At 38.7% G+C, this 18488-nt stretch overlaps 1 protein-coding gene across 1 annotated transcript in view; it reads right to left on the bottom strand.

Annotated features, from left to right (window-relative positions):
* Nucleotides 1-1863: 1863 nt before the first annotated feature.
* Nucleotides 1864-18488, bottom strand: part of CD109 (CD109 molecule) — an 89028-nt gene continuing 72403 nt past the window's right edge. The window contains exons 30-33 of the mRNA XM_068937561.1: nt 14520-14656; nt 10214-10370; nt 9687-9789; nt 1864-7254 (exon numbers count right to left, since the gene is read on the bottom strand). Of these exons, the coding sequence (XP_068793662.1) occupies nt 7064-7254; nt 9687-9789; nt 10214-10370; nt 14520-14656 (588 nt within the window). The 3' untranslated portion in view covers nt 1864-7063. The remainder of the gene's footprint in view (nt 7255-9686; nt 9790-10213; nt 10371-14519; nt 14657-18488) is intronic.

Here is an 18488-nt window from a genome sequence, read left to right as displayed (position 1 = left end):
ATGTTTAAATGGAATTTTCCTAATTTCAGTTCATGCCCATTGCCTCTTGTCCTATCACCGGATACCATGGAGAAGAGTCTGGCTCTATCTCCTCTGCATGCTACCGTCAGGTATCTATGCACTCTGACAGGATTCCCCCTGCTCCAGGCTAAACAGTCCCAGCTGCTCTCAGCCTCTCCTCATAAGAGAAAGATGCTCCAAGCCGTTCATCATCTTTGTGGCCTTTCTCTGCTCTCCCTCCCGTATGTCCATACTGGGGAGCCCAGCACTAGACACAGCACTCCAGATGCTGAGTAGAGAGGAAAGGTCAGCCTGCTAGCAATGCTCTGCCTAACGCAGTCCAGGACACAATTGGCCTTCCTTGTCACACTGCTGGCTCATGGTCAACTTGTTGTCCACCAGGAAGAACCTTCAGGTCCTTCTCTGCAAAGGTGCTCTACAGCCTGTCATCCCCCAGCCTGTACTGGTGCCTCTGGTTACTCCTCCCTAGAGGAAGGACTTGGCATTTTCCTTTGTGGAATTTCATGAGGTTCCTCTCTGCCCATTACTCCAGCCTGTCAAGGACCCTCTGAGTGGCAGCGCAGCCCTCTGATGTATCAGCCATTCTGCCCCTTTTTGTATCATCTGCAAACTCTTTGAGGGTGCACTCTGCCCCATCATCCAGGTCATTAATGAAGATGTTAAACAGTATTGGCTCCAGTATCAACCCCTGGGGGACACCACTAGTGACAGGCCTCCAGCTGGAATTCATGCCAATGATCACAACCCTTTGAGCCTAGCATTTCAGCCAGTTTTCAACCTACCTCACTTATTTAATCAGTATTTCATCAGTTTGTCTGTGAGGATATTATTGGAGGTAATGTTGAAAACCTTGCTAAAGTCAAGATAAACAAAATCCACTGCTCTCCTCTCATCCACTCAGCTACTCATTTCACCACAGAAGGCTACCAGGCTTGTTAGGCATGTTTTCCTCTTCATAAATCCATGCCAGCTACTCCCAATAGCATCTTTTATCCCCAGAGAGCTTGAGGTGATGGCTATTCATCCATAAGTGAGATTGCAAAAGATTTGAGTCTTGACAGGCAACAAAAGCTCTAAAGGAGAAATTCTGATCTGTGAGTCATCAGCACAGGGATGGTTGCTGAGCTCATTTCATCACGAATTACTGACAGATCAGGTGTTTAGCATAACAGAGGTGAGCAAGGCTGAGTGGAACCTGAACTAGAAGCTGAAATGGGCCAGGAAACTTCCAAGGGCAAGAAGAAGGAATGGCAAGAGAATTTCAAAGAGAATGAGGTATTGGTAGAGCCATGGAGGCCAAACTTCTAAAGCATGAAAAATTACAATTAAAATAACAGTTTGCCTGAAAAAAAAATCTGAACTCAGCTAGTTTTTCATAAAATATTTTGGCATAAAGATTTCTCAGAGCTCTTTTACTGCCACTTCAGGCTCCAAACTGCAATAAACTCCACATCTGAAAGGTTTGCCCCTATTCACAGAAACTGTACAGTTCCTGAGGCTCTCCATGACCACAACAGCCTGCCTGAATGGAGTTTATCACATAATCTTATGTATACTATTTCTAGGAAAACTCCCACTGACTTCATGCTGAATAAAATAACGTGCTTTTAAAATGTGGTGACTGGAGTTGGAAGAGTCCCAAGCAATGATCTGTTAGGTCACGGTCAGTGGTCAGCAGCCTGACCATGGAAATCACCATTGCAGCATTTCAAATTAAGAGTTTCAAAATACAGGTGAGGCAGCCTGTAAGGAGGACTGCGAAGGACAGTGGTCCATAGACTACAGAAACTGGAATCTGTTGCGGGTGACCATATCATTAAAAAAGCAAACACTTGACAAAAATTAGTATTAAAAGTCATCTTTAATAGATTTTTAAAATAGCTATTGCAAAACTTTATTTGAAGAAAAATAAATCAATAATAATTTTTCAAAATGCTGTGAAACAGTCTAGTTCCTTAATTTTTGTGGTATTACTTGAAAAGACAGAAGCAATTTGCACAGCTGGTGTTAACTCACCTCCATTTGCTCAAAACAGCTCATAAAAACATGATATCGCTACCATTTCTGATTTGATCAAAAGTGAAAATATGTATGACGATCCTAATCTAGATCAAAGTGGATATCTGCCTACATCCCAAGGCAACCAAGAATTTTAGTTCAAGTTGCTCAAGGCCTGGCATGGAAAAAGAAACGGCCACCCAATAGGACAGCTAATGTATGGTACACTACGTCTGTTCATGTGTATACAGATAAGCCAGCATTTTTATATTTTCTTCCTTATATTAATATCCTACCCAACCTAACAATACTAAAAAACCTCCAAAAAAGTCAGTTCATAATACAACATCTTAAGATCTCAGCAAGGTTGATGAAGCTTTTGGATAACCACTAAGAAATACAGAAATAAAATGCACGATATGAAATTAAAGAGAAATTTTAACACGAGCTCTGGTGACTCAAATGTAGTACCAAACAGCACATATACAATTAATGTTTGGATACATCTGAAAAGAAAAAGCTACCATTAGGAAAAATAATCACTGGATTCATCTACAGTACACTGTCAGACTTTTTCCACAGAATAGCATTAGGGCAGTTGTATTTCCAAGTGACACACAAAAATGCAAAAAACTGACCAAGAAACAATACTGACGTCAAATACCTTGACATGGGGAGAAGGCAAACCTAATAATAACTCAGACACCTGATATAACTGCTGTTATATTTTTAACTGTAAATTACCAGTGATACAATTTAATTTCAAATTTTCAAAGTCTCCTATCTATTTAGAGCAGAGTTCACAGCATGAAGATTTTTGCTAGAATAAAAAAGCTATACTAGAAAAATGCTGGCTATTACATTTAAAATGTGATTATTTTGCCTTCTTTGCTTAGTGCTGAGATAGAGAAATTATGTAATTAGGCACCAGTTGCCTTTCAACTATAATCTTTCATAAAAACCTGACTGTACATTCTGCAAAACAGAGAATGATTGTTGGTTTAGGTCCTTTTTGCAGGTCTTGTATGCTTTTAATAGTGCATACATTACACACTATATTACAGTGGAGCTCTCGTAATGGAAACATATGTACACATGCTTCCCTCAGGAATCTGGTTAAACCAAATATTGTCAAGACTCATATTGACTTGAACAACACATTTAGAGAAATACTGCTAGGATAACATTTTGAAAACTGACTAAAACAATGTCAGAATCTTAGGTCCTATTTTCAAAAGCGACTTTAGGGTCAAAAGAGAGGCAAGTAAAGTCGGACCCAGGCTCTTCCACTTCCCACGTATCATTTTGGCCACATCTCTTTTATCATGTACCCTTGATGTGCAACTCAGCACATCTTGCTTGTGGAGTAAATGTTTTGTTTGTTCATTTGCTTTTCTCACCATGATGGGAACCAAACTAGCTGTTGAACTGACCCAGCCTACAAACGCCGCAGTGCTGTAAAACCATGACACCGCGCCCTCCTCCCAGGACAAGCATTCTCTGTTACATACAACAGTGTTCAGAACAGAAGGTTTCTGAATGGCAAACTCAGAGAAATCTGTAGAGAGGGGCCAAAATCCACACTTAGCTACAGTCATTCAAATACAGCACTTCCTGGCAGATTGCATGGATGACCGTGCAGGTATTTGAGGAGCACCTTCAAAATGCATTGTATTTTTGTTTTTAAACTCAGTCTGAAATAAATGATTCTTACTGGTTTAAGAAGATAGCAATGGCCTTGCACAGACTACGCACTGATAGCATTTGGCTGAAAAGGGCACTGGAAGTACCAGAGAATATGGACTCTTTAAGCAAACAGCAGTCACACAAAAATGTTCAGGCGATGCACAGGAAGACTCCATCAGATTAGGGAAAAAAAAAGCTTTTCCTGATTGCTTTTAGTACCACTCGTTAAAGCTCCTTGAGGACCTTGATCCTACTCCAGCTGAAAGATTTCCTATTAACTTCAGTGGGAGCATGGCCCCCTCTAACCTCAAGAACAGACGTTACAGAGCAGTGGAAAAATACACATGCTGAGCATTTGTGTACAGGTTCCTATATAACAAACACAAGAAAATAAAATAGGAAAACAAAACAGTCATTAAGTCACATTATATTCCCTTTTCTCCATTGCATTCCCTGCCAATGTACAATACAAAATTTATCCTCTGCAACTCATTAAAAGCACTAGCTATCACTGCAAAGTGACTGAAGGCATATTTTAAGGCAATGGTGTAGTGAAGTTAAAGGCCACTTGGTGTCAACATTTGTTTCAAGTTATACATTGTACATGGTTCCTTTAAAATAGCTTAGTAAGGAGGCAGATTTGGATGTCTGTAATGATATTCCTGCTGTAGAGAAAAAATAAAGTAAAAAAGGGTGTTTGTTCACTGACTCTGACAATTTCCGTGACATGGTGCTTGGGATTGATGCTTCTTCGGAGGGTGTGCAAGGCAGCCAAGAGTCATTTAAAAACATATGTTGTTTGTTTCTGAAAAATAAAAGTAAGAGAACGCTAATAAAAGCTGTACTGCCTGAAATTAGACTGAGCAGTTTGAATTCATGTCTCCGGAGGGCATTTGGGAAGCTTGGACAGCCCGCAAAATAAAACTAAAGTTCTATTCCTACTACCTACTGCAAAGAAGTAGTTTACCTCCAGTACATTTCCACTGGAAAATAAGCCTCTTAATCATAATGTGCCTCTTTGAAGCTCTACATACAGTACAAACTAACAGTGTGAGTTTTGAGTTCTTGAAACTTAGAGTAAACTGAGGCAAATGGGACACCATGGCTGCTGTCCCCAAAGGCAAAAGAAGACTTGCTTTCATAGTTCACCAAGAAATCAAACCCAGAGCAAAACATATCCCAGTTCAGAGTGTGAATGTCTTCCATACCTTACATTTGGCACAATTCCATCTGTGCTCCCACATAGGAATAAAGGATTTGAGACCCAAAGATATATTTCATGTTTGTATCTTGGTTTCCATTAGCTTCGGACCCACGTAACAAAGGGGCATGAGTGAGAATGGGTCAGATCCTGCACCCTATTGACTAACTAGCGCTTTGGACTTCAGTACATAAGAAATTACTTCACCTTGGTCAAAGTGGCAGAGGAACTCATGTTAAGGCACCAATGAACTACTCAAGAGGCTAGGTCCAATGTGCAAAGACAAGTGGAAAGCATGAACTGACAACAACAAATCAGGCCTAAGCTCTGCCAGTGAGAAAAAACAGGATCCCAAGTTTCTGAAAAAAAACTCTGAATTTTAAATACAGGTAAAGTAAAACAAATAAACCAACCTAAACTAGTTTTGTAGTTAAAAATACTATATCTTATTGTTATTAAAATTAGTAGTAGTAGTATTAAAAAGCACCCAGTTCAGGAAGTTCTCGCCTCTTTCGAAGCTACCATGAGCTAATTTCCTCTTTGAACAAAAATATAGGTAAGCATAAAATACAAAAATATACATTTTAAGCAGTAGCAAAATTTGAATACAAACTTAAAATTGCTCAAGGAAATAATGACATGTGCACACGCACACACTCTGTCTCAAAATGGTATGAATGAAAAAGGAAACAACAGCCTTACAATTTCTAACCGCGTTAGCTGGCATGATTGCAATTGACTTCATTTTAGTAACTAGGAATGCTACCAGTTTAGCTTCCTTATCAAAAAGAAGTAAATATTAAATATCACAGGCAGTCTTCATGAATGATAAATTGCCTGCCAGAAAGTAAACACGTGCATATGCTCACGGAAGAGGGAAGAGTTCCTAAGCTTACGCACTTCCATATTGACAGAGGTCTTCAATTCTCCCCATGAACAAAGAGCAGGTTTGGTTCCAAACGCCTGCAAGTCTAGGAAGGCCTCATGATCCCTCTCCTCCATCCCAGCCCAGCCCTCCATGCAGCAAAGCACTTAAGTCTACAAGGATATGCTTTGAGTTTGAGCAAGTATTTTAACTGTTTTGCTGGACTGAACGCATGTGCAGTCCACACCTCTTAAAAGCCTCTCCTGCCAGTCAGTAGCTGGAGCTACACGTACAAACACATTCAGGGCCAGACCAGTTGACACAGTAGCAGAGAGCAAGTAAACAGCTGTTGAGGGATTATGCCACTTAAATCATTAACATAAGGACACCGCAAACCTAAGACATAAGTTATCCCCCAGAATGACTTTTCTAGAAGACTTCCAAAAAACAGAAAAGGATCAAGACAACCTTCATCCTCCTGGCCCTAAATATGCCAGTGGACACCAGTATTCTCATAGGGAAAGAGAATTAGGTTCATTTTGGATCAACCCTGTAAAAATGAAGTCTCAGATATCTCCAAGGTTGGTATATTTACATTTCATAGTAAAATGCATGAAAACATCCTGAGGCCTTATTTTCAAACATGATTAACTCAAGGATTGGAAAAAATCCACGTGGCTTCTCTGCAATAATTGGGGAAAAAAAAAGAAAAGACTGACAATTTTCTGGAGTGTTCAGCAGTTTGTGAACACAGTACTTTTTGGCTCTTGGATCTGCTCTGAAGCCAGCTCCTTTTATTTCTCATATTATTTCCCATGAGAGCATACAGTGAAACTCAATACTGACGTGAAGCGTCAGGTTTGCAGAACAGAACAAAGCAAGTTCTGACACACAGCTCCTAGTGTTCTGCTTACTAACATCCCAACAAAGGAGCAGATAACTTCTCCGAATAGTTTTATAAATTAACATACACCCCTAAAAACAAGCAAAAAAGCTAAGGTAAAAAAAGGGGTGGGAACACGGATCTAGGCTTGTATTTTCTCAAATTTTCTCGGTATCGGTTTCACTGTGCTTCTGTAGTATGGAACCAACACTCAGAAAGTTTTGCCAGCAGACACTTTAAGAAGTTTTCTGACACAGCCAGAAATCTACCATATGGGTCAGTCCTGCTCTCCCTGAGCACAGCAGAAGTTTGGTCACTGTAATCACTGAAGACGAGCTGGTATCTGAACATAAAATTTTCTTTGGATAATTTATGGAAACCTTAGATGCGAAACATAAGCAGTTTCCTCCTACAGCACCCAACCACACAGCAAGCTTATGTGAACAACAAATAGCACAGAGAACAGGGAAGTCAACGAAGAGAGTGGAAGCAAGGCTGGAGAACTATCCCTGTTGCAGAGACTGCAGTCATTTTCACAGAAATCACAAGTGGTTACACGTCGCATTACTTCTGAATTGTAGCTTCTCACCGCTCTTCTCCCTGTTCAGAAAGGTTAGTTAACATTAGTCAATAAACTTCGGAGAATTGTCCAAAATTTAGAAACACATAATGTACTTTAAAAGGAGTTTGATACAGACTGTTCATCTTTCCTTTTAGAAATAAATACTTGCAATGAACCAAGCTTCTGAAATGCTACATGATTTCTAGTGGAATCCAATGTGGAGAAAGAGGGCTATACCTTTAATTCAAGTTCAACAGTTCAACATCCACAGTTTGGCCAATGTTTAAAAAAAAACCCAGTAACTTACATCTGTACATCTTGGGAAGGGAAAGACCTTAAACAGATTAGCTTCATAAAGAAAGCATTTTTAAAGGATGCACTAAACTCTAATGCAGACCAAGTCATACAGCATAAAACATTTCCTCAATTGTGTGTTTAAGTTTAGAGATTACAGTTTGTTCTCTTCACAAAGCACTAAAATGTCCTCAATATAGTCATACAGCACTTGGAGAAAGGCACATGCTCATAGACTCAGACTCAATTGTTAGACCCGATCTGTTCAGAAATCTTAGTCAAATACTTAATGAGGAACTTTTCTGCTACCTACTGGGGAACCTCCACGATACCAGAAATCTGATGTTTTACCCGGCAGGTTACTGGCTATGACATTTAAGACATGAATCTTTCACAGCTGGGGCTTTTTCTCACTAGTATGTCTGGGAGATTCAGCTTGCTGAATCTGGGGCTCCCCACCTCACCTAGCTCCTGCTCCTGTATTTTCCTCTCCAACTTTCAGAAGAGTTGCTACAGAGCCAAATAGACTAAGAGCCTGGAAAGCTATACACATTTCAGAAACATCAGTACATGCTAACTGCTTATAGAAGAAGCTTTTGCAAAGTTTCATTTCCATAGTGGGTTTTGTGGGTTGAAGGTTTTGATTTCAACGAGGGACACTGTAAACGTTTTAAGTGAAATGAAATTTAGTCACCTTTCTGACTACGAAGCTATTACTCCCGCTCGAATCTGACTGTAACTATCATAATATATACACATGCAACTTGGGTTACCAGCTATGCTAACAAGGGAAAATAATGGTATACAATAAAAGCGCATTTCTGTATTATACAGAATGGAGTTCTCTCCATTGTGTAGAATGGAGAACTCAGAATCATGGCATATATATATGTTTTGACTAATAATATGTCTATGCTTTGTAATACTAGGAGTGGCCACTTGTAAAATAATATCTGAAGCAATCTTTTTCTTTATTCAATGTTAAAGCCTTCTACTGCAGCTACATTTGCAGTATTATGCTGTACAGATTTTACTCTGTAAGGATATTCATTCACATCCTTAAATGAATATTTGTTTATTGAGAATTCATGGATATTAAGTTTATTTAAACAAATTAACAGTATTTATACATACTCATTTACATGTGTTCTTTTTTTTTATATAGACATGAGCCTAACAGCATTCTTATAACAGCCGAGGTCCTGAGTTCTCCCAGACATTGAAACATGTGGAAATTTATTCTGGCCACTGATTCTGTGTGCTATGAATCTGTTTCAAATAAAAATTGCTCCAACTCTCCAATCCCTAGGACTTAAAACACGTTTTAGGTTAATGGACAGTTTAGCTACTTCCACTAATTTACTATTTTAGTTTTAATTTCTATGATTCAATAAACATCTCAGCCTACAAAAAATAAATGTGATCTTTGTCTAGCTAAAGTAGTACACATCATAGCACATTTGGCTGTCTTTTGTCTTACACCAAAACAAAGCAACAGGAAGAAAAATACCTATACAACTTTTTTATGCTTTATCTCAAACCAAGACCTAATTCTTATTAATGTTTCAGCTGCCTGGTGTGACGAAAACCTCTCTACTATCTTCTTCAGCAGCTTGTAATCTTTCTTTGTTTCTCACTTTGCTCAAGAGCTTTGTATAGTGCTGCCTTTCTCTAAAACACACTCCATACCAAAAAAAAAACTTTGAAACTGTTTTTTCTATGTATATCTTTTTTATATAACTATTGAAATAAAAACTTTGGCATTCTCTACATGAAGGACTCAGATTAAATGAGAAACAGAGGGAAAAGCTACTTGAAAGATAATCATTAACTTGGTAAGTGAACCACAGTGAAGTTCCTGCTTCATTTTGGTAGTTTTGGGAACACTCTGCGCCAGACTGAAGCCAATTTATACCAGCTGACATTAAGTTATGACAATTCACACCAGCTGAGGAACCAACCCATTAGCACTACAAAAATATATAAGAGGGAAAACTACTATTTATTAGAACTCCTGGCACATCAAAGTCCAAAAATGTTGCAGTGACATCAAAAAAGTAAATTTCAGTGCAATGTGGCTTTCTCTTCACTAAAATTTGTCTTGTTTACATTCATGAAAAGCAATTTTTTCCAGTTTCTGAATCACCAAGATCCATTTGGAATGACTGACACTTACTAGGTTCATAGTAATCCACTATAGTCACTGAGGCGCCCTGGGTATTTGCCACTTTGAAGTCTCTCACAGCTGGAATATCCACACAAACCTGTGTTTCATTTAGCTAGAAAAAAAGAAGAGAAACATCCTGAGAACCCTAGTGATGGTGGTTTTGTGGAAGAGGGAAAGACTTATTACTTGATGGTAGACCCAATCTCATTTCTAAAGGCTTAGAGTCTGGATACATATAAATATGCTTATCGCATCTGTAGTCATTTTGGCCAAAATACAGATTTCTTAAAAAGCTTGCCTACTTATACATGATTTTACAAGAGGTACAATCTAGAAACCTCTGACAAATATGAGTTGTACTTACACAATCAGTCTCATTAACAAAAGTGAAACTATTCATTCAATGTGAATAGCAAATGGTGAATTCCCCAAGGAACATAGTCATGATGTCTTTCTGAAATTGACTCAAATTGTAACTGAGTCAAGATGAGCATCACTGCAAATGCATTTTTTTTTCCCCACTATTTTCAACTTACAGAGTCTAAGTATAGGTTGACTTTTCCATTGTCCTTTTCCATCTTCCTAACGGTATTGTCTAATGGAATGAAATCTGGTGACACAGAGAAACCACTGAGTAAGCCAACTTCCATAAGAGCCATGCCACTACTGGAAGCTGCACCAGAAGCTACGTACCTTTTCAAAACATAAAGACAAGGAAATTTTAGTAGACATACAACAGTTCCCTATGCAAATAAACTGTTTGATCATTAAATCTCAACAATGGAAGGGATAATCAAGAAAATTAGTAACGTTAAAGAGACAATAATTTACTTCTCTGTTACGCTGCCTGACAATTTCAACCACATGGGCAAAAGTAAGTTTACCACTGGAAAAAAATACAGAATAGCAATCATATGAGATCATAATTCTGACCACACTGACACCAATAGGACCCTTTCCATTGGCATCTATAAGTGCAGGTTTACGTCACGAATATGCAAGAAATATCAACATTAAATGCATGTTTCAAAGGAGGTAATTCAGAAACCATTGGAGGAACTCTTGAGCTGCAACATTCATATGGATGCATTCTTTGTTTTGCTTTTATTCATTTTTTGGAAGGTAGGGTAAAGGCATAAACCAAAAAGTCTCCCAAACTTTTTCCTATTTCCCACATGGTTCTCTTGACAGAGTTATCATTAGATTTTTTTCTCCAAGCTCCAGTTTTAAAATGCATAACCATGTTATTCATCCAGTTTTGGAAAGTGAAAATTTAATAAGTTGAGTTCCTTCATTTTTCCTAAATAATGCTTATTATCACATCTCTTTCCAATTTGAGAATCAGAGGCTGGACTAAAAGGCTTTGCTCTGTTAAGCAAGCCTAACATACCATGGTACACAACAGAACTATCAAAATATATTTATGGTTTTCTGTGCTACGCGTAACACTTGCATGAGCTGCAAAAGATTGTATTCTTTTAAATAAAGTAGGTAGGAGAAGAGTTTTTCCCTCCACTTGGCATCGAGGGTAAATGACTATTGTTACACTATAATAGCAGTGTCTCCAATCTGCATTTTCAATGCCTGACAGTAGTTGAAAGTAATTGAATAAAACTATTTCTTTGTAGAGTTGGATGGTTTAAAAAAAGGGAAGACTTGCTTTCAAAGCAAGGCTATTAAGCCTGGCAGCATGGCTGATTGAACACAGATATGACTTTGAAAGAAATACAGCACAACTGCTGACTTCAGTTGGCTCATGAGATTAGAAACAAATGAAACCATCTGTTGGATGATGTGCTGTGCCAGAGTAGCTGCTATTGAAAACAAATAACTGAACTGGAACTGGATGTAATTATATCTGTATAATTACAAATGAGAGGGGACAAAATACCAAAGCTGCCTAGCCAGCCTGCGGTGCCATCAAAATACCAGTAGGTAACCCAGCCAGCCTGGTACTTCCAAGAAGTGAATAAGATATATCCCTCGAAATTATGAGCATCGGGCTTGCTAAATAAAGAAGAGAGATTGCCTAGAGGGAGGGTCCTGATATTATTTCTTAACTCCAGAGTGTCTTAAAAAAAAAAATTATCACACAAAAAGGAGAATGACTAGTAAGAGAAAGAAGAAGCAAGACTTGAAACTTGCAATTGTAACATAACTGAGAATATTTTGAGTTGCATTTTATATTTCAGCACATCAGAAGTATGAGATCTGTATGAGACCCTCCCACAGATGGCGCAAAGATGAGAGAAAAGTCCAACACCAAGCTAATGTATGCAGGAAGCATAAAGAAGATGGTGAGTAGAAGCACCAGCGATCAGTTTTCCATTCCTGGAAATGGTACATGGGTGACATAACCAACCAGAAAAAAAAATGACACTCCTGGGTACATGCTTTACAGATGGTGAGGCCGCTCCTCTAACCAAGGATCTGTTCAAATTCCATGAGACATCATATGCTCCAGTGCCACAACTCATACCCAGTTAAAATGACCATGGTCAATCAGTAATTGTTAAGCTCGTTGAAACAAGGTGGAATATTCTGCAGATTAGAGATAGAAAAAAACCACTAAGCTGCAGTATCCAGCATTACCTGACTATGCATACCCACAGGTAGCTAAACTGGCTGAGATTTCAACAGTGCTTCTGCATTTGCCTGCTTAGGCTTCTGTAGAAGAAGCCACATCGTGTTGTAAAGACTAAAAGACCAACTTTAAGCTAATTCAGTAATTTAATAATCTGTGCATTATATAGGCTATATTGAGGGGGGAAAAAAAAACAAGAGAGAGGACAACCAGTCTGCCAGGCCAAGCAACCTGAGACCAAGTCTCAGCCTACAGAACAGAAATACAGAATTGCTATTAACTATAATTTATTGCTATAAATTGCATACCGGCCTACTTTCCATGCTACACCTGATGAATCTTGACATTCCAAATATTCTCCAGGGCTGGTTTTAAAATGCTGCTGTTAGTTCTTCCTCTATACTTTGAACACTTTGCAATTAAAACATCAGCCTCGAGCAGAGAGATGGGTTCCTTCTTGTCTTTGTTCCTGAATCAAAGTTCTTAGCCAGAAAAAGAAAATCATGATGCTCAGCCAAACTTATCCCAGGCCAGTCATGTAAGCCCTTTACATGTCAGGAGTTAGTGCTAGACTTTAAAAAAACTGTTGACACTTCATAGAAAACTTTAAAAGAGAAAAAATTCTACTTCTATTCTAAAAGCTCTCGTGTTCTAGTGTCCCTGCCCACCATCTGTATCACTGAATTGGTTACCAGAAACACATGCATGAAAACAGGACTCTGGCTTTGTTCCTGCTGGTTATTTCCCAAATTAAATCAATCCTCTCTGTACTGACATCATATTCACTACAGTTGATTATTTGCACGACGGTGTCACCTAGAGGCCCCAATTCCAGTCACAGCTTCCTTGTGTTAGGCAGAGCATAATACATACTCCTAGCCATACGGAGTTTAAACTTTTTAAATAAATAACAGAAAAAAGGATGTGGAGGAAAGGAATGTGAGAGTAAACCTGGTAGATCAGATGGTATTTTGCAAATCTTGTGTTAACAGGGAACCCATTATAATGTCACAAGAAGAAAACAGTGTTTCAAGAGGCAGTATTTGGGAAAAACAGATGGGATCAAAAAATACAAACACTGTATTCACCTCAACATCCTTGTAAATAATAAAACATAAAAGATACAAAAAATATAAATAGACATATAGGTACATAGATACAACATCCTACAGGGTTTTCTGTGAAATATGCATGCTTTCTAACCACAATAAAATGTATCAGCTGAGGAAACTGCAAGAGAAAAGACATCTTCATATGTTTCTCTTAAATACACGTATAAATACTTCCATGGCAAGTATAAAGAAGGCAGCAAAGCTGTTAAAAGAAACAACTTGGTCTAATTGCTAGATGACTTAAGAATATGAGATAGAACTGTTCAGTGTCACCTGTTCATAGGTGATCCAAATTCTATTCATCTTAACATCTGCTGGCTGCTCTGTGGCCTCTGAAATGATACTTCAACAGTCTCAGCGCAGTTCCTAGTAGGTGTTTACTGAAAAAGTAAAATCATCCCAGATGCACCCCCCCCAACCCTTATTCAGCAGAAAGAACAGAATTAGATTGGCCTGAGAACGCATTACCTCTTTCAACTCTAGAATGGTACTTACATTTTATTACTGAAATCGTAAACATAAGATATAAACGTAAATGAAAGACTACAAAGATAATTGTGGAGTAAGTCAAATCTCAGCTGACTATGTCACTATGTAGACATGGATTTTAACCCAGAGGCATAAGTGTTCCAAGTAAAGTTTACTAACGGAGATGACCAAGGAATGATTACTTGTATTTCACGATGAGTTCAGAACTTGAGAATTTGCTTCTGTTGCTACAAAAGGAAAATATCTACTTCTAGATCAAAAGCAAAGCATGAAAGGTAAGTAATTCACAATGCAGAAGGCACTGGATGAATTTTCTAGTTTGTCCACAGTTCTCCATATAGCTAAGAAGCACCTGCACCAAAGAGGCCTTTGAGTTGTACATTTCACACAAATTCTTCCATATACCTCTAACATCTAGGGAACCACCATCCTTAATGCTACAATAAATACTACAGTATTTATTGACCTATGAATTGCTTCCTAGTTAATTATTGCTGGTTTTTAAGAAGTAATTCTTTTGCTCTGTTTAGTTATATATTTATATCCAGCGCATTAGGAAATCTGTACAAATAAATGGAAAATTTAGCTCGTCTTGATATATATATAAATGCTGCATAGACAAAGAGATGCATGAGACGTCCCAACTGAATTACCTACCTTGTGCACACGTTCAAGGTCAAATGGTTTATATCGTCTTTGTTATCCTTTACATCAACTTTCAAGTCAAAGGCTTCTTGTTTTTGGACAGATTTGAGCTTCTGATCAACGTGTTTTGTGTTGTAAATAACATTGAGCTGCAGAGTACAAACAGAGACATTAGATGACATAAGTAAAGCAAAACTGTGTGGTCAAGAACACTAAGCGGTTAACAGTAGAACTCCAGAGAAATGATCACATGAGAAGGATACAATGCCCTCGTTTCTGACAGTTGCACATAAGAGACTCATAGGAAGTCTCTGAGAAAAAAAATTACTTTCTGAGCACTTTGTAGTGCAGCAATACCAATGCAGTTAGCAGGACATAGCTGAGGCAAACATGAGGGAGTTCTAGGACATCCAGTAATCTTCTTCCTCGTTCCTTTCTGCTGGTTTATAATATGTGCAGTTACTTCCTGTCAGCATCAAACAGGATGAATGAAGGAAGTCGTTAGAGAGTGACACCCACTGGGTTAAAAAGAAAGACTGAATATGAAAGCAGAGCAAGAGCAAATACATAGCGTATGCTCAGAATTTGTCTTCAACCTTCATGTGACAGCCTTCACGCATCCAAAACAGATGAGGAACAGCACATTACTCCGAGCTTAAAACAAAGCAGTTGTTAGGCACTCAGTAAGTAGTTTCATCCTCTGGTTCATCTGTGCAAAGACAAAGCTAGTCCTTAGACTGCCTCAGGGACAGAGCTCTCACCCAAGCTCTGCCAAGTGAGCCAAATAAGGATGTATGACAGGCTGGCCAGCAGACGACAGGGACATTAATATAAAATAGGCTTATCTGTTAGGCACAGTTTAAAGGGTTTCCTATTGCTTTAGTGCAGATGTGTATAAGATGTTTGAAATAGTGGTAGAACAGTGGTGAAACCAGAAGGCCTTAAAGGTGGTCTGAAAAATTAGGAGATAACCTGATTATCTCAACATTCTATGAAACAATGCCGACAGCCTACCAATGTCAGCAGCCAAGGCAGAAATGCTGGATTTGGAACTGAGCAACCAATGTGTACTCATTTATTATTATCCACAACAGAAAATTCGGGAGTAACATAAAAAGACTACACTGCCTACAGAACTAAACCTACTGGGGTAAAGAAACAGCTGAATCACTCCCTGCAGTGTTTCATTAAAAAATGCCTCGGTATCAGACTGGAAGATGGCAAATTTGACATCAAATTTTAAAAGAATTCGGGGAGTGTAGAGAGCTGCGGATATCTAGTAAACTCAATATCTGCACCAGAAAACATGCTAGAAACTCAATAAAAAGTCAAAATAGTGGACACATGAGTAAATATGATACATTGGAGAACAGGCTGTTGTAAAATTACCAAAGTTACCTGAACTAAGTAAACAAGCACGTGGACAAAGAAGCTCTACCTAACACAAGCTCTCCGCATGTTCAACAGGCATGAAGCTGGTTGGCAAGATTGCTAACCAAAGGTTCTGGAACAAAGTAAGCTGTCAAGGAATAAAGGAACGTTAAAAGACAGGAACAGAGGGTAGGAACAAATGTTGGTACAGGAAAGGACTGGAGTCCTAAAAGAATCCGTGCTAGGTGACACTTGATAAATACATCCATAAATGTTAAACATATCTAAATGTTAAACATATCCACTGTTAAACAGATCCACAAATATTGCAGAAAACAGGCTGAATACTGACATGATAAGATTTGGTGATTATACTAATTTATTTGGGGTAGTAAAGATAAGGATTACTGCAAAGAGTTGCAGAATAACAGGTTTTGAATTGACTACTACAATTCAAGAATCTTGGATCTTGGAGCTGCCGCCCTGTGTAAATATCAGTTCCATGTTCAGCAGTGATCATAAAATCAAATAAGATGCTGAGAGCTATTAGGAAAAGAACAGACAAAAAAGCTAGAAACATCACAATGAAACCGCATTAAGCCAAGGTGCAGTTTCTATCCTCCATTTCAAAGAAGATATGGTAGAATCAGAATGAGCACAGAGAAAGTTGACTGAGATAATCAAAGGCAGAGAATAGCTTCCATTTAAAGAACGGTAGAATAGATGAAAATGTTTCAGCCATGAAAAGGTAAGCTGGAATGCCATTCAGTATTGGCAAGAATCATACAGTAGTGATACAGTAGGTAAAATAGTAGAATAATGACCTGCATGGAAAAGATGAACAGGAAACAGTTTTTCATATAATGCAAGATTACACTGCAGAATTGCTTCCCACAGGAGGCTGCTAAAAGTGTACATGAGTTCAAGGGCAAATTAGATAACCTCATGGAAATCAACTGAGATTTGCCAAGTACACAGAAACAATGCCCAGCTGAACATCTTGAATAATATACGATAGGCGGTGGAAAGGACAGTCAGGGAATATATTATCTATGTTTAATCTGTTCTTACACTCTCCTCTGAGCATCCACTTCTGGCTCTTGCTGGAAACAGAACACTGGGCTAGACTGAGCTCTGCTCTGACCCAGCACAGTCTCTCTTAGGCCATCTCTTCAAATACATGAACTAGGGGACCAGCTTCAAGATGAACAAGAGCTAGTGCTTCTTCATGCAATGCACCATTAGCTGTAGAACTACTTACCACAAGAAGCTGTAGTTGTTAAAAGCTTAGAAAAATTCAAAAAGTGACATATTCACGGAAGAAAATTCTACCAAGGAAAAATCTATTAAGCCAGAGATTACACAAAGAGATGACCTGTGGTTTGGGAAGGCCCTGTGTCACAGGCTGGTGAAGGGGAGGAGGGTCCTTCAGTGAGGTGTTAGGTCATGCTTGCCCAGTTCTTGCAGCCCTTCTTGGGCATCCTTTCTCTATTGGCCACTATAGGATACGGGATAACAAATTATATCAGTTGTCCCAGTATGTCTGTTCTCACGTTCTTGTGGTTTTTATAGGCAACAGCAGACATTGAGAGTGAAATTTAACTGTGAGAAAACATTCTGCCAGATGCCTTAGACTGATTAACACTCCATGTGATATTGGCGGTAAATGCAACATCCCTTTGCTGAAATGTGGTGCAAAGATACCAAGGCAACACCTCCAGTAGAGGACAAGAGAATGAGTTACTGACTCAGCGCATCATTGAGGCTAATCAGAAAGCTCAACTTTCAAAACTTTAGAATCACAAAAACAAATACAATAAACTAAGAAAATATTTACTATCAAAGGTTAGTTGACATTTGTTTGGCAGAATTGTGATTTTCACCAACAATGGAATCGTAAGTTTTCATACAGTTTTCATAAACAAACTCATAATCATTATCTGTTCCCTTAGTCATCAAGATAGAACACTGAGAGGGAAAAAACCTTCTTTGGCTTTGCTAGGAAAATAATCAGAGAGTGGCTCAAATAACTCCCCCAGCAAGACCCCAGCATGTACTTTGCTTGGCTAATGAAAAGGGAATGAGGGATGTTTCCAGAAAATCACAGTCCCTTTAGAGCAGTGCCTGGCAGCAAAAGGAAAACCGTTACTCCAAATTTAAAGGCACGGCACGGGTTGCCCTAAGTTACATGCTAGCAAGTCAGTGCAAACAGTCTTTCAATTTCTGATCTTTGCCTTTGCCGCTGCCTCTCTGACTCCTTGATATGAAAGTTAAGCCCTGTCTTTCAATCTACAGATATATAACTCCCATCACCCTGCCTAGCATTCCTGAATGAATCCACGCTGTATTGGATTACGGAGCCAATTTTGTACAGACACGCAGAACAACAGTGGTGTGGTAGTGAAGACTTGCCTCATATGACTGCTCTGCAGAAGGTGGTATGAAGCATAAAGCAAATCTAGAAGTCTGCCAATTAAAGGCTTGCAGAAAGTTTGGTAAGGACAAGCTGGCAGTGCCTCTGCAATTTGCCATCACAGAAACAAAGCTGTTTGAACTTTTGCTAAAAAAAGCAAACGAACGCGTTTACTGCCAATGCAGGACATCTGAAAC

The sequence above is a fragment of the Struthio camelus genome, chromosome 3 (assembly GCF_040807025.1).
Source record: "Struthio camelus isolate bStrCam1 chromosome 3, bStrCam1.hap1, whole genome shotgun sequence".
Taxonomy (NCBI): Eukaryota; Metazoa; Chordata; class Aves; order Struthioniformes; family Struthionidae; genus Struthio; species Struthio camelus.
This window is presented reverse-complemented; position numbering and strand designations above follow the sequence as displayed.